The sequence below is a fragment of the Rhinolophus ferrumequinum genome, chromosome 28 (genome assembly GCF_004115265.2).
Source record: "Rhinolophus ferrumequinum isolate MPI-CBG mRhiFer1 chromosome 28, mRhiFer1_v1.p, whole genome shotgun sequence".
Lineage (NCBI taxonomy): Eukaryota > Metazoa > Chordata > Mammalia > Chiroptera > Rhinolophidae > Rhinolophus > Rhinolophus ferrumequinum.
Genome location: NC_046311.1, coordinates 11967935 through 11983213, shown reverse-complemented (window position 1 = coordinate 11983213; position 15279 = coordinate 11967935). Strand labels below are relative to the sequence as shown.

Genomic DNA, 15279 nt, shown 5'->3' with positions numbered 1-15279 from the left:
CTCTAACTCAGAGTAATAAGAGAATCCATATGTGAAATTGATTTTAACAATGTTTCCGCAACCTAATATATTTAAAATTGTACTATGTTAGCATGTAATTCATATAAAAATTATAAATGAGATCTGTCCCCACCTGATCCCAGGGGTTGGGGAGGAGAGGGGACCATGGGGGTGTGGAGCTAAGCCCTCTGAACTTGGCCTAATTCCCAGGCACACCCAGGGAAGCCAGCGCTGAGTTTACAGGATGGCATGGAAGAAAGCAAGGTGATTGAAAAGCGGGGAATTGGGAGGACACTGAGGGTTTGCCCCTGAGGGGATGACATGGAGGTGTTCAGATGTGTCTCTGAAAACTTTAAACACCCTGAGCTCTACACCAAGGTCTTGTAGGGTGGCTGTTGGGGGAAATCCAAACTGGAGACTGAGTCCCCCCTGAGATGTAGATGACAGAGAAGCCCAGGCTCCAAGCAGGAAAGGGAGGGCCAGGCAGAAGTCAGCCTGTGATGACCTGGGAGCTGAGGCGGGGGCTAGGCTTCCCACCAGGGCCTCACCAGGTGCGAAAGGCGGTGGCCCCCGCTGACATAGGACAGTCTGCCCGGTTTGTCAGGCTTCTATTTGTGGGCACCTCCCCACATCTTGGCCCCGGGGACAATTCACTCTGACAAATAAAGCTGCTGACAAATTGGCTCTAAAAACTCACCTGAGAAACCTACCCCCAGATTAGAGAAGATCTGAGCCCCAAAAGAACCCCACATAGCACCTCCGGCTACCTAAGTTAGGGCGGGAATGTATTTTTTTAATGAAAATTGACTTTTATGCTTCCTGCCTTCCACTTTGGCATTAATGATAGCCCACATTCCTGGAACGCTCACTCTATGCCAGGCATTTGACACGTAACAGTACCCCCTTTAATCTTCCCAACAGCAGATCCCATTTTACAGATGAGAAAATGGAGGTTTGCAGAGGCCACAGAGATTTCCTCTAGGTCCTAAGGGGTGACACTGGATTCAAAGTTGGGTGTCTGACTTTGGTACCTGTGGCTTTAACCACGGTTCTGTTCACCACCTCCTCTTAAGGAGAGTAAATGTGTGCAACAGAGACAAATTTAAAAACGCAAATGCACATAAATAAAGCAAGTAACGTCATCAGGAATAACCACTAGGACATTCTTTATGACCCTCGGATGGACGTGGGGTGGTGCTGTGGGGGTATTTGTGCCTTGTTTGCTAGAGATTTTTAAAACAGTGCCTTTTATTCGTAAACAGCTTTCCATATCAGCAACTACAGAGGGTGCCAAAAAAAAAGTATACATATTTTAAGAAAGGAAAAAACTATATTAAAATTGTAGTACAATGAACGATGCTAGCATCCATTTGATTGACGCCATCTTTTGAGCAAACATCCTACACCTTGTACCGTAATTCAACTTCGAAAAGTAGTACAGAGATAACATCTCTTAAAATGTGTACATTTTATTGGCATCTTGCATACTTCTACAAGATGATTTGAAATGAGTGTGCTGTATTCCATTTCATAAATGAGCTCAATGAATTCCAGCTAATTCCCTAGTACTGGACATTTTGGGTTCTTCCCATTTTTCATCAGTAAGAACAGTCTCGCAGCAAATCTCTTTACATGTCCTAATTATTTTCTTGGTAGATTCCTAAATGTGGCACACAGAACAAAGAATATGCACATATCACAAGTTATTGCCACAAATGTCCCATTTGACACTCCCACCAGCAGGCCTGAGAAGACTCTGCCCCCACCTGTGTTACCACGTGCCATACAATCCTTTTGGGTTTGAGCTTTTCCAGCTTCTTGCAGCTATTTGAGTTCCCATTGATTTGATTATCTGTCAAGTTATAATACCTTTTTCTATATGTATTTCTTTAGCGTATTGTTTGCATCACTTGGCAATTTTTCTATAGAGTGTTTGGGTTTTTTCTGATTGAGATCTGAATGCCTTCTGTATATTAAGAATATGAACATATCAAAGCTGGCAAATATTTTTACCCAGTTTGTCCTATGCCCTTTAATTTTTTAATGATGTTTTTCACATTGTCAAATGCAATATATTTCTTAAACCTTTGTTTCTACCACTCTCCAATGAATTCCTAAAGTTGGCAATATCTTTGGAGCTCTGAGCTGTAACACTCAGTCCTGCTTCTTCCAAGGGCTTCATGTCTAACAATGATTTTACAACACATGGAAGAAGTCAGCAGGTTTTATTTTTTCTATTTCATGCATAGGAGGCTGAGACCCAAAGACCAGTGGATTTTCCTGAGTTACTAAAGGATCCACAACTGAAGAAATCAGATCAACACTATCAGACTTGACAGAGTAGGGATTGCAAATCATTTTCACCTCCCCTGATACTGTTGGTTGATTGGTCCTGGCTGTTTTGGATACTCCCTGAGAAAGTCTGACAGCTCTCTGGGCCTCTGTGATCAACTAGCAATGTCTGCCAGGGGATGGGTGGGGAGCACATGCAGTGCAAACAGCCACAGAGAGAGGTAGAGGGTGTGTCCAACACAATGAAAAGGGAAGGGGTGTGGATAATAATTGTGCTGAGACAGAGGCATAAACTGGAATTTTTCCAGGCAGAAGGAATGTATGGCCATCCCAGGCATGCGGACCACGGTAGAAGAATACTGATGGGACTCCATCAAGGTTGCCCAGCTGGTAAATGCAGAGTTAGCTCTGGACTAAATTCACCTTCCATTGTGCCCCAAGGCTACCACTAACGTGCTGTGCACCCTCGGCAAAGTCCCCTGTGTCTCTGGGTCTTAAATTCCTCTCTATAAAATAACAAGTTGTGGTTTATGAAATTCTAAGGATTTTGCCAATAGCATTCTCTGCTTTCTGCCCACTGGAGTTTTGAAACATCTAGTGAATGCCAGGCACTCAGCATCTGCTCCCTGCCATCTTCTGGCCTCGCAGGCATAAGGATGGGGTCTTAGTCAGCTCAGGCTGCCCCACCACAATACCGCAGACTGGCCGGCTTTCACAACAGGCATTTATTTCTCCCAGTTCTGGAGTCTGGAAGTCCAAGGTCAGGGCCCATCGGGATTCAGATTCTGGGGAGGGCTCTCTTCCTGGCTTGCAGAAGGCCCCCTTCTCCTGGCATCCCCCACATGGCCTTTCCTTCTGAATGTGAGCAGGCAGAGAGAGAATGTGTGAGAGGGAGCGCTCTGGTATCTCTTCTTACAAAGACACTCAGCCTATTGGATCAGGCACCACACTGATGACTTCATTTAACCTTAATTACTGCCTTATAGGCCCTATCTCCAAATACGGTCACCTTGGGGGTTGGGACTTCAACTTGTGAAATTATGGGGGACACAGCAGAGTCCCTAGCAGGCTGATGCAGGGGGCTGAGGCCTAGGTTTGGCAGGAGTTTGCAGGGCACCTGATTAGGCACATCTGCTTGTGGAGGTTTGGTTATAACTTTTGCAAGGCCAGAGCAGTGGATGTGACTGGCACACTTCAGCGGACGAGCCATGTTGCTCTAACACGTCCCATCTGACCTCACCTGGGCCTGAGGAAATGCATGTCAGCCAGCCCAGCCGAGGGCCTGGGAAGAAAATGAGGGTATGTTTCTGAGGGAACTGTTGACCAGGTTAGAAGGCCTCTTGAGTGGGCTGGGCCAGTAGAGAAAACAAAGCAGAGCCCTGCTCAGAAGCTTTGGTAGGAGCCTGGGCTTTATAAGCTACTGTCTGGAGTTGTATCCTGCCTCTTGCACTTACTAGCGATGCCGTTTTGGACAAGTAACTTAACCTCTGTGCCTAAGTATCTAAGTAAGGAATTGCATCAGTTGCTAGTAACAGAGTTTCCTTTGTTTGTTTAACAACTTCTTAAATAATGGGGCATTTCTCTCTTTCTCAGACACCTTCCATCTTTCTGCTTTGTCATCCTTAGCACATGGATTCCCCCTCCAATGTCACCTCATGGTCCAAAGAGACAGCAGGTGCTCTGGCCATCACATTTTTATTCCAGGCAGCCCAAGGGAGGGTAAAAAGGACACACATATTTCACAGGGCTTTTCCGGATGTCCCCCTTTGGAAAGCTTTTTCAGAAGTCCCACCCAATATTTTTCTTTTACATTTCATTATCTGGAAGTTGTTCACATGAGTACACCCCATTGCTAGGAAGACTAGGGATCAGCTAATATAGTTTCAGCTTGGCATGTTGCTGCCCCAAATAATATCGGGGTTTTGTTATTAACTAAAAGGTTAGAATGGATATTGGGGAGGAAATTTGCAATTTCTCTTACACTCAGTTTTTCCATCTGTCAATTGGGGATTATAATAATACCTACCTCATGGGGTGTTGTCTTCCCTGGGCCCTAGGTATGTTACCGTGTTTCCCCGAAAATAAGACCTCACGGAAAATAAGCCCTAGCATGATTTTTCAGGATGACATCCCCTGAACATAAGCCCTAATGCGTCTTTTGCAGCAAAAATTCATATAAGACCCGGTCTTATTTTCAGGGAAACACAGTAGCTAAATTACTGTCCGTCAAGAGAGAATGAAGTGAAAAAGGAAACTAATGTTGGCATCACTATTAAAATAGTTTTGACTTCACAGACTCCATGCAAAGGTCTCAGGGATCCCTAGGGTCCCCGGATGACACGTTGAGAACTGCTGCCCTATAGAATCCCATTTTTCTTGGGTAGACTTGCTAACCAAGCTCCAGTATGACCCTGAAAGGACCCACAGCCCTTTTGCCTTTATGAAGTCTAGGTAATTTTTGTTAACAGCGATGACCTAGTTGTTATTTTTTGAAGATCTAGTATCATCTGTAATGCTCTTTTCTGTATATGCCTTTGTTTTTGCCCATCTTCCCTCCAGAAATGTAAGCCCCATGAGGGCAGGCTAGCTTTTCATCACTGTCTCCCAGTGCTTGACATGTGGAAGGAGACACACAGACATAGCTTGACGGTGTTGAACTTTACCCCAGCCCTGCGCTCCTGGAAAACAAGGAATTAAGGAAATCCCTGCCTTCCCCTTTCGTGTTCTGGAAAATGGTTTGCTGCAAAGAACCACCCTTCCTTCTCCAGGTGACTTAAATAAGACTCATGGATGCCCCCCATTTGTTTACCGACAAGCCAGACACAGACCCTCCAAATTCCCTCTCCTTGCCTCATAAGTGATCAGCTGAGCCTCTCGTCCCCACTGATCAATTGGAACAAAACGTTTATTAACCAGACTTGTGTTAAGCCTCCGTCCTTCATCCAGTCCCCTGAAGGAACTCTGGCCCACCTTCCGCCTGCCAGCATGCAGTCCCTTCTTTTGAGAACAGGTTGGCGTCGTGTAGAACATTCTCAGATCTCATCCAGGCCTGCCACCCTTTCATCCCACTTGGCCACACCTGGTTCCTTTTAGCCTTGTTTTCTCCTCGCTGTGAAAGAAACTGTCTGCCTAACTCTTGAGATGCTTGCTGCAGACGTTAGATTCAGAGAATCCTCCCTCTTGCGATAGTCCCGTCCTCCCTTCGCATAACCCTTTAGAAAACAGTCTCTTCTATGTCTTTTTTTGTTTTTTATTGGGCATGCTGAATGAAAGAAACAACCATAACTGATCAGAGAGAGGCTATATTAATTCAGCTCTGCAGATGGTCCTGATCTGACTCCTCTCTCTTAAATCACACTTTTAAATGCTGACTCCTAGACTTGCCAAATCCACCAGGCCGTGGCCAGAAGAGCAGCCGTGGCTGAGAGCTGGGCCTTTGGAGTCAGACATTTTAGGGTTCGGATTTTGGTTCTGCCACGTCCCCGCTGTGTGCTCCAGGTCAGGTCACGTAACGTCTTCTATTGAACCACTATTTAACAAGCACCTACTACCGTGTTTCCCCGAAAATAAGACCGGGTCTTATATGAATTTTTGCTCCAAAAGACGCATTAGGGCTTATGTATTAGGGGATGTCATCCTGAAAAATCATGCTAGGGCTTATTTTCCGGTGAGGTCTTATTTTCGGGGAAACACAGTAAGTGTAGGTGCTGAGGTGGTCACTGGGAGCGGTAAGCAACACAGACTTAGAGACCATGATTAGGGGCAGGAAGATTTTGGCAATAAAACAAGTAAAGTAACTGGGAAGTAGGATGGAGAAACAGAAGGATCTGACAGAACATGGAGGGAGCACCTATGTATGCAGGGTGTGTCACACGGGGTCTCTGGTCCCACTCCCCACACAAGAACTCAGGACATGGTGAGGCCAAAAAGAAACACCCACAGAGCCATATATAGGGGAGTTGTACCACTAACCTCTCGCTGGCGGCTGGGTTGGAGACACAGGAAGCAGGAACCACACGATCCGTAACCTGCCGTCCGCTTCTCTGCCAACCAACCAACAAATCAAGCCCCTAGCGCAGCCCCGGCAGGTATATTAGTGGCTAATGGCTCACTGGTTACAGCTGATGGCCACGCAGCCACAGCGAATGGCCATCTGATTACAGCGGATGGCCATCTAATAACCAAGCCAGCACCTTTCCACGTGAGGCCGAGAGCCTGGAAACTGTTCTCTGGGCTTCTGTCCCCACAGGGTGACAGCGAGGCTGTGCTGAGGTGACTTATCTGAGGCCTGAGAGTCAGAAGATCCAGCCACACCAGCAGCTAAGGAGACATTCCCGTGAAGGCCCAGAGGTGGCAGATCCAGTGTTTAAAGACCCGAAAAAAGCAGAATGTGGCTGAAAGGAATGGGTTCAATGTCAGAGAATGCTCTGGGGCCCTCACACCCTCCTGGATTTTGTCTTCCCAGATAAAGAATTAGACTTTTATTCTAAGTGGGATGGGAAGCCATAGAAGAGGTTTCTGAGGTCTACTTGTTTTAATCCTTTTGCATTGTTGTTTAATTTGATTCTAGTGACGTTTGATTTTTCTTCTCCGTTAACTATTTGACTTCTTTGGTGAATTGTCTGCACCCATTTATCTACTGGGGTCTTAGTGCCTTTCTTATTAATTTGATGAGGCCCATCTCAAGGATTTCAATCGTTTGTGGGTTTGTTGCATTCGTTTTCCCCAAATTTCTGTTTTGCTTTTTGATTTTGGTTTCCTCTTTTGGGTTGAAGTTTTAAACGTGTGTGAGAGAGTTCATCCATCACTGTTAAGCGTGAGTTCTCCGCCATCCTACATTTGATAAAGTTTTTTGGTTCGTGTTGCTGATTTCAGCCTTTTTACATCGGTAGACTTTTTTTTATCCTCATGGGTTGCAAACCCCTCCTGTGGATCCGTTGCCCATCTGGGCCGAACCAGAGGTCCACTTCTCTGTCAAAGGCCTCAGCCGGTGACACGCCACTCTACTGGGAACCCGCCCCCTAGTTACAGGCCATTGACACATAGGGCGGGGCCAAAGCCCTGCTTTACACGTGAGAAGCGGCGGCCCAGCTGAAAACTGGGAGCCAAGCCTTAAAGTGATTTACGCAAGCGGCAGGCAGGAGGGCGGGGCGAGGGTCAGGTCTGAGGGGGGCGGGGCGGACCTAGCCCCGCCCCGGCCCCGCCCCACACCCGAGCCCCGCCCCTAAGCCCTGTGCCTCGCCCCCTCGGCCGCGCTCCTGCAGGTCCTGCGCTGACCTCTCAGGACAGCCGGGCCCGTTCCAGTGCCCGCCCACCGCTGATCTCATTGGCTGCCTTGTTGTCTCCGCCCCCCGAAACCTGCTGATTTTTGCGGCCAATCGGCACGTGCAGTAGTGGCGGCGGCGGATCGCAGCGAATCCTGGGGACTGAGGTACCGGGGCTTGCTGGGGGGCGGGAGGGGGGTCTTGGTCCCGAGTTGGGGGCCGCGCGGGCCCCTGCGAACGCCGTGGCTTAATCCGGCTTGTTGGCTCCGGGACGGGCCACCCTCTTGCAGCTGCAGGGGCGGTGACCGCGACCTTCAAGGGCTGGCCCGAGGTTGTTGGGGTTGGAGGTCAGAGGTCGTGCCTTCCTGGAATGTTGCGACCCCGCCTGTCTAAGCGCCGAGGCGAGCCGCGCCCCGCTTTTCTTTTTTTCCTGTCAGCTCGCGTTTGGGGACCCCTCCCTTCTTTCATGGAAGGAACACTGAGGGAAACTGAGGCCTGGGAGCCGCCGGCGTCCCTTGCAGGCCCTGAGTTCGGACCGGAAGGCGTGGCCCCAAAGTCTGGCCGCCTCCTCCCACGTCGGGGCGGGCGGGGGCTTTGGGGTGCGGAGGAGGGGTTGGGGGGCGATCGGCTCGGGTGGGGAGGGCTCGCGCCGGGGCCACGGGCTGTCCCCGGATGGGCCGCTTCCCTGTGGCTCCGAAGGGCCGCGATGCCAACTCTTTTTGCGGCTGTCATTCCCCATATTTGACGTTTCGTTGCTGGACTCTGATTCGGTCAATTTGTGGCTTTCGCACTGGGCTGGAAGTGAAAATTAAAAAGCAGACCTGGGATGTAAGGAAGCCAAAGGGACTTGTGAGCAAGTGGACGAATTTCTCAGTTTGGCAGGAATTGTCCCCTAACGTGCCCTCCACAGTGTATACTTTAAGCTGTTTCAAAAGCAGAGTATTTCACTCTCTTAGTTCTTCTAAGCAGGTGGCCTTAGTGAGTGAGGATGCTTTGAAATACGTAAAGTCGAACGAGAATTTTTTGCACAATGGTTGTGAATTAAGATTCTCAGTGCAAGGATCCCAGCTACTTCTTCACTACTCGGAGACCACAAAGAGAAGTTGTCTCTCTATATTTGTGGGGTTGGGGGAGACACAGGTGTGGAGGAGGAATAAGGGTGTGGAGAAAGGGGGTTCTTTTGTGTTCTGCACAAAATAATGCAATTCGGCAAATAAAAACACCAATTTTCTTCTATCTCTCACCTTCCATTGCAGCCTCAACCCCGGATGGTATTTTTTCAGTATTTACAATGATCAGGGCAAAGACGAACCTCGAACAAGACACTGTCATGTAGTTGGAGGCCTGACTGTGCTTTGTGTGGAATTAACCCTGGGGTTTGGCTTTCAGTTCAGAAAATGAGGCAGAAGGGAATGATAACCAAGACCTTCCAAGGCCCGGCCGTGGTCTGTAGGAGTCCGACCAGCCAAGTTTACATGTTTGACAATGGCGGTGGGGACTCGGAGGATTCCTCTGAGGAAGAGTCCCACCCTGTGGCGCTGCGGCCCCGGGGCAAGGAGCGCCAGAAGAAGGGTGCCCACCACCCTCAGCAGCCAGGAGCAGGCAACGTGGTGCTGCTGCAGCGGGAGCTGGCGCAGGAGGACAGCCTCAACAAGCTCGCTCTTCAGTACGGCTGCCAAGTAAGACATCCCACAGGTGACGGTGCCGCCCGCCCCCCAGCCCCTGTCCATGTACAGGATGTCACAGAGCAGTGTCCTGACCCCCACAGGTGGTTGGGAGAGGCCTCTTGATGGAAGGCAGGTGGGATCCTAACGAGTGCATATCACACGGGTGATGAGGCTAGGTCCTCTTTGCAGAGGACTTCTGTTCATCCCTGTCCCTCCAAACTGAAATTCTGAAACCTTTTTTATTTTTATTTTTTTTGAGCACATTTTATTTAAGACCTAACGGGGCCAGTTTCTTTGGGATGCTTGCTGTTTTGGCTGCTTCTCTTTTTCTGACCCTTTCTTGCTGGTTGTACCTTAGCTCATGGGTAAAGTTTTCCCTTCTGTCTTTTAGAACTGCCTTTGTGTGCTGTTTGTCTGTATAACACAGTTTCTCTCTTTAATTGTTTTTGGCATTCAGAGTGATTCACGATGGCAAAGTAAGTAGGAAACATTTATAGAATTGCTGCATTTTCCCCCTGGTTTGAAACTATTTCATTTTGCTAACACTGTGCTACAACTTTGTATGGCTTTCTCTAAGGCTATCTAAGCAACTTATTTTAAAAATCTTTTCCTCAAAATGTCTGTCGTTTATCTAACAAGTTGCAAATGGTTAAATACATGTATGGGGTATTGTGTTGTTTCCCCAGGGATATTTCCCTGGCTGGTCTCCAGCCAGGGACACACAGTAGGATCTTTACATTGTATTGAGATTTATATATTTGACTCTCATAATCAGCTTCTGTAGGCATACTGTGTGGTTTGTAGAACATGAGCTGAAAAATGAATCCTATCCTACGAAGACCTGAATAGATTCAGTGGGCTGCTTAGCATGGTGATGTTTAAGAAACCTGTGAAGCCTGTGACACCTCCAATAAATGATGAGTTCTTAAAGTAAATAAGTTTGATGTTAGTTTATTAGGGACAAAGACAGAAAGCCCTCCAGCATCTTATGCTCTAGTTTCAGGACGTAATAAAATTAAAATGTCCCCCACCCCAATTTCATTGGATGATTGAAAACAGTTGCTAAATTAAAATAATGGAGGGGATTGATTTGAATAAGTCTCTGTGTGAAGGTCAGTTGGCTGTACTTACACTCTCTAAGGGGACTTACAAGTTAAAACTGGGGAGTCCCCATCTCTGATCCTTTCAGGAAGTTTTCAAACATTAGCTTTGAGGGTTTATCTTTGACTTACGCTTTTCTCTCCCCTCCTTAAATCTTAGGGTTTGATTATGGCAGGAGTTTGTCATGAACATTTTTACTTTATAAAACTCACAAGGATGTTCCCTTCTCCTCTGGTCCTAATATTGCAATAGAAAATTTCAGGCCATAGTTTTCAACTTGATGCGTGATTCCTTACGTATTTCTAATTATCCTAAGAAGTGTTGTGAAATCCTCCAAGTGGATTAACTCTGGGTCACTTGGATTTGAAAACATAAGTTCGTATGCCACGCAACACTTCTGAAAACGAAAAGGCTCTGAGTGTCTGCCGAGCCGGCTAAAAAGCTTTGTGCTTGGTGATCCCCACTCATGTTAACGGCAGCTCCTGAATTGGGTTCTGATGCGGGAGGGAGGTCAGCCAGACGGGGGCGCTGTTGCCTCAAAAGAGAAAAGAAGTAGAAAGAGCAAAGGCATTTTCTCAACCACCATGGTTGTATTTCACCCGGTAGCATTTTGTTGCACTTGACACAAACAAAAAAGCCTCCTCTGAAACCGTTCTTAAATTGTTCAGACTTGTAAATCTATAGGCGCAGTTTTCAGTGTTCATCTTAAGCAGGGTGGACTTGGACCATCTGGAAAGGTTAAGAGCCACTCTTTGGATATTCTAATAGTTCTCCAGAGCTCTGTGTATTTCGTGATGTTTGTCTCCATGGCTTCCCTAGGTCGCAGATATCAAGAAAGCCAACAACTTCATCAGAGAACAAGACCTATATGCTCTGAAGTCTATTAAGATTCCAGTGAAAAGCCACGGGATCCTAACAGAGACCCATAAGGAGCTCAGACCCCTTCTGAGCCCTTCCTCAGAGACCACAGTGACCTTTGAGGAGCAGCCAGACCAAGACGGAGCGGCCGTCAGCGCCACTGCCCCGTCCAGCCCGCTGACGTCTTTCTTTAAGGGCATCGACCAGAATATCGAGAGTGCAGTGCAGTCAGAAATCTTTATAAACGAGGGTTACTGTGGAGAGACCTCCCGTCAGCCGCTGCTCCCGGTGCTTCCCAAGCCCCCGACGCACGGGGCGGACTGCGGCATGCAGTTCTGGAATGCTGTTGTCATCATGCTGCTCATCGGGATCGTTTTACCATTGTTTTATTTGGTCTATTTTAAAATACAAGCTACCGGCGAGAACCCTAGTAGCTTGAATGCAACCGCGGCCCCCAATGGCTCAATGGCCATGAGTGCCGTTCCGGGGCACACCCCCAAACTGGTGATTGGGGTGCCGGCCATGCCCTCTCCGGACAGCCAGTTCAGGCCGCCCTCCTGGCTGGGGAACTAGCTGTGGTGGTTTCTGCCGAAGCGGCTGGAGCAGCTGGGCCCCTGCCGTGCGTCCGCTGACACTGGCCGTGTCTAGGATGCTGCATGTACTTTGTGACATGGACACGTCTCCGAAGCCACCGCTGTGCTCTCAGTTAACATTCGCCCTAATAAATAGCCTCACCTAATCCAGGATGGCGGAGCCAAATAGCAGCAGTTTCAGCCTCCTAGATCTAGAATGACGAGAGACATTTACACGGGACGGATGTCATTTCTTGGCGTGTAGTGGGCTGGCCGTGAGTCTTCCCAGTAGCGCAGTGCGGGTCCCCGGGTTGGACGTGCTCAGAGGGAGAGGAACAGCCTTGACACGCGAACCTGCGGCATGGGAGCTCCTGGGCTCGGTTTTGGTTGCCTGGCTGTTGGCAGTGTCCCCTGCTTGCCGTGGAGGGATGACTGGCTCTGACAAACGGTGCTCTCTGTCTCCCTGGCAAAGGTGCTATGCCGTCCGATAGTGGCGCATGTCACCCAGTTCTAGAGCGTGCCAGGCTGCAGGAACAGTAACACCCTGCTGCGTTGTTGCCCCACCAGTTAGCCTTTTGGAGGAAGTGTGACTCGTAAAATCGGAACAGCCCCGAATCCTAATTGCTGTATTACTGAGCAGACAGCAGTTCTGATCTTCGTGCTTTCAGAGCTCCCCAGTCTGACACACGGGTGTGTCTGAAGCTGCTGCGTGGCACGGCCAGCACCTCCTGCCAGGACATTTGGGGGCTGGTGCCCACTTTCTCCTGAGGAGCAGCCCCACAGCAGTCGCCAGCTGGCTGCCCTGTCAGTGTTCTTGGAAGTTCTTGGTAGCCAGTGTCAGGAACTGAGCAGCGAGAAGGATGAGTGCTAGTCACCAAGGTCCCACCAAGGGACACTTCTAAGGCCACACAGTCGCGGTCTGGCATTGCCACGAGCTGCAGTCCCCATGCACACCTGGAGGGGTGGTGCAGGGCGAATGGTGGGCTCCCAGACTCCATCCTTAGGGTTTGTAGAGGAACGGGGTGAGTGTATGTTAGGGTGAACAACACTGCAGTGGAGCTTATAACGCTCAAAGACCAACACGTCACGGGTGGCCAAGAGGTGACCCTTGCTGTGAATGGCCGTGGCAGTGGGCCTGATCCCTGCCAGTCTGAGGTTTGCCCATCTCCCCTTCAGGGAACAGTGGTGCTCACTACGGAGGCTGGAGAGGGGGCCCTAGGTTGACCTCTGAGGACCTGCAGGTGGGGTGAGGGGCGCTGGCCGAGAGCCTGCTTTGGCAGGAGCCCATCTTGGTCCACTGAGGAGTGGAAAGAGGTGAGTGGCTCAGCCTCCGAGAGGCCTGTCTCCAGGAAGGAGGTGCTGAGCTGTGGGCATGGCATAGGCCTCTCGGCTCCTGAGCCTAGTGAGACGGGCGTGTGGCAGAAGACCTCTTGAGAGGGGCTTCCGACATCTCGGTCTGGTGACCAACGAGTCGCCCTGGGTTCAATGACTCACTCTAAAGGATCTTCCAAATGAAGTGTGTTCTTCAAAACCAAAATGGTCTTCAGGACAAAGGAACGTGGGAACCTTTGGTACAGGAGACGTTTTGATTACAGGCCTGCTTCTCCAGCCAAGTGTTTGTTCCCTGCCTCCTGAGGGCCACAGCTTTCTGTTTGCCGTCATTCCTTTCACAGGCGGGGCTCAGAGTCGTATGGGAAAATGACTTTTGCCAGGCAAAGAATGAATAACTGTATCCTTCACTTTTTTCAAATGGAATAAAATCATTTCTTCTGTGAAGGAAAATCGATTTCCTCTTTTTTTAACTTGGGGGTTGATAATTGAGAACAAAAAGATGTGGGAGGCGTCTGCTGTGCCCAGGGGGTGCAGCCTGCCCAGGGCTCGTGCCCCATGTTACCCCACAGGTGAAGAACACAAAGTGGGAAGCAGCACAGCCCGGCTGACTGGTCTACATAACATGCTTTAAAATTGTTTTATTAGGTCTATATATGAGACGCCGTGAAGCTCATTTTGTACATATTGTTCTCCATTTGTAGTGTCGGGAGTTCACGTGTAAGTAAATGATCAGATTTGTTACAGTCGTCAGTCCTTTGGGTTGAACTACAGTCCTTAATGTGGAAGCCTAGGCAGTCCACACTCGGGGAGACGAGGCTGCAGAGACTCAGCAGAAGTCTCGGGGTCACCCAGGCCCCTCCTCAGGAAGGTAGGTCTTTAAACTGCCTCTGCGTTAATTGTGAAGACCGCCCGGGGTTGGCGGAGAGAATGACGTGGCCGAGACGGTACTGAGATGTGATGGGCAAACGCGCGTGTAAGTTTACGGTGCACAGCGTCATGATTGCACTTATATACGTTGTGAAATGATCTCCCCAGTGTATGTTTAGTTAATGTCCATCATCCCATGGATACAAGAGAAAAAGAAGAACAAATGTTTTGTCCTTGTGATGAGAACTCAGGACGTGCGCTCTCAACAACTTGCATGTACACCGCACAGCGGCGTTCGCTGGACACGACATCCCCGGGACTTACTTACCTCATCACGGGAACTTGGTACCTTCCGACCACCTTCCAGTTTCCCGTCCGCCTCCTGCCTGCCTCTGCGGACCACAAATCTGATCTCTTTTTCGATGAGTTCGGTTTTCTTATTTTTTATAATTCACGGTGAGGTCATAGAGTATTTGTCTTTCCCTGACTGACTTATTTCTCTTAGCGTACTACCCTCTAGGCCCATTGGTCTCAAGGCAGGATTTCCTTTTTTATGGCTGAGTAATATTTCACTGTGTGTGTGTGTGTGTGTGTGTGTGTGTGTGTGTGTGTGTGTATCACACCTTCTGTATCCATTCATCCATTGAGGGACATTTAGGTTGTTTCCGTGTCTTGGCTGTTGTAACTAAAGCTGCCGTGTACGTGGGGATGCAGATGTCTCTTCACCATGCTGGTTTCATTTCCTTTGGTTATATTCCTGGAGGTGGAATTGCTGGATATGATAGTCCTAATTTTAATTCATTGTGGAACCTCCATAACTGTTTACCACAGCAGCTATACCAGGTGACAGCCCCACCAACCCTGCGTAAAGGTTCCCTTTTCTCCATATCCTCACCCGCATTTATCATCTCCTGTCTTTTTGGATGATGGCTGTTCTAACAACATGAGATGATATTTTCCTGTGGTTTTGATTTGCATGATTAGCGATGTTGAGCACCTTTTCATGTACCTGTTGGCCTTTTGCATAACTTCTTTGGAAAAAATGTCTGTTCGGGTCCTTTGCCCATTTTTAATCGGATTATTTATTTTTATGCTAATGAGTTACGTATGAGTTCTTTATATATTTTGGATATTAACCCCTTATTAGATAAGGATTTTGCAAATATTTTTTCCCATTCCATAGGTGGTCTTTATATTTCGTTTATTTTGCTGTGTAGAAGCTCTTTAGTTTGATGTAGTCCCACTTATATTTTGATATGTTGGCTTGTGCTTTAGGTGTCGTATCCAAAAACAATCATTGCCAAATCCAATGTCAAGGAACTTCCT

The 15279-nt window shown here is 48.5% G+C and overlaps 1 protein-coding gene across 2 annotated transcripts; it reads left to right on the top strand.

Annotated features, from left to right (window-relative positions):
• The first annotated feature begins 7621 nt into the window (after nt 1-7621).
• Nucleotides 7622-13580, top strand: LYSMD4 (LysM domain containing 4). 2 transcript variants are annotated; one of them, XM_033100377.1, is made up of 3 exons: nt 7622-7723; nt 8946-9235; nt 11144-13578. In XM_033100377.1, exons 2-3 carry the CDS (start codon nt 8954-8956, stop codon nt 11753-11755), a joined length of 894 nt encoding a protein of 297 aa, XP_032956268.1. In that variant the 5' UTR covers nt 7622-7723; nt 8946-8953; the 3' UTR covers nt 11756-13578. The 2 variants fall into 2 exon arrangements, with proteins under 2 accessions (XP_032956268.1, XP_032956270.1); XM_033100379.1 differs by having other exon boundaries at nt 7672-7723; nt 8813-9235; nt 11144-13580.
• The last annotated feature ends 1699 nt before the right edge of the window (nt 13581-15279 follow it).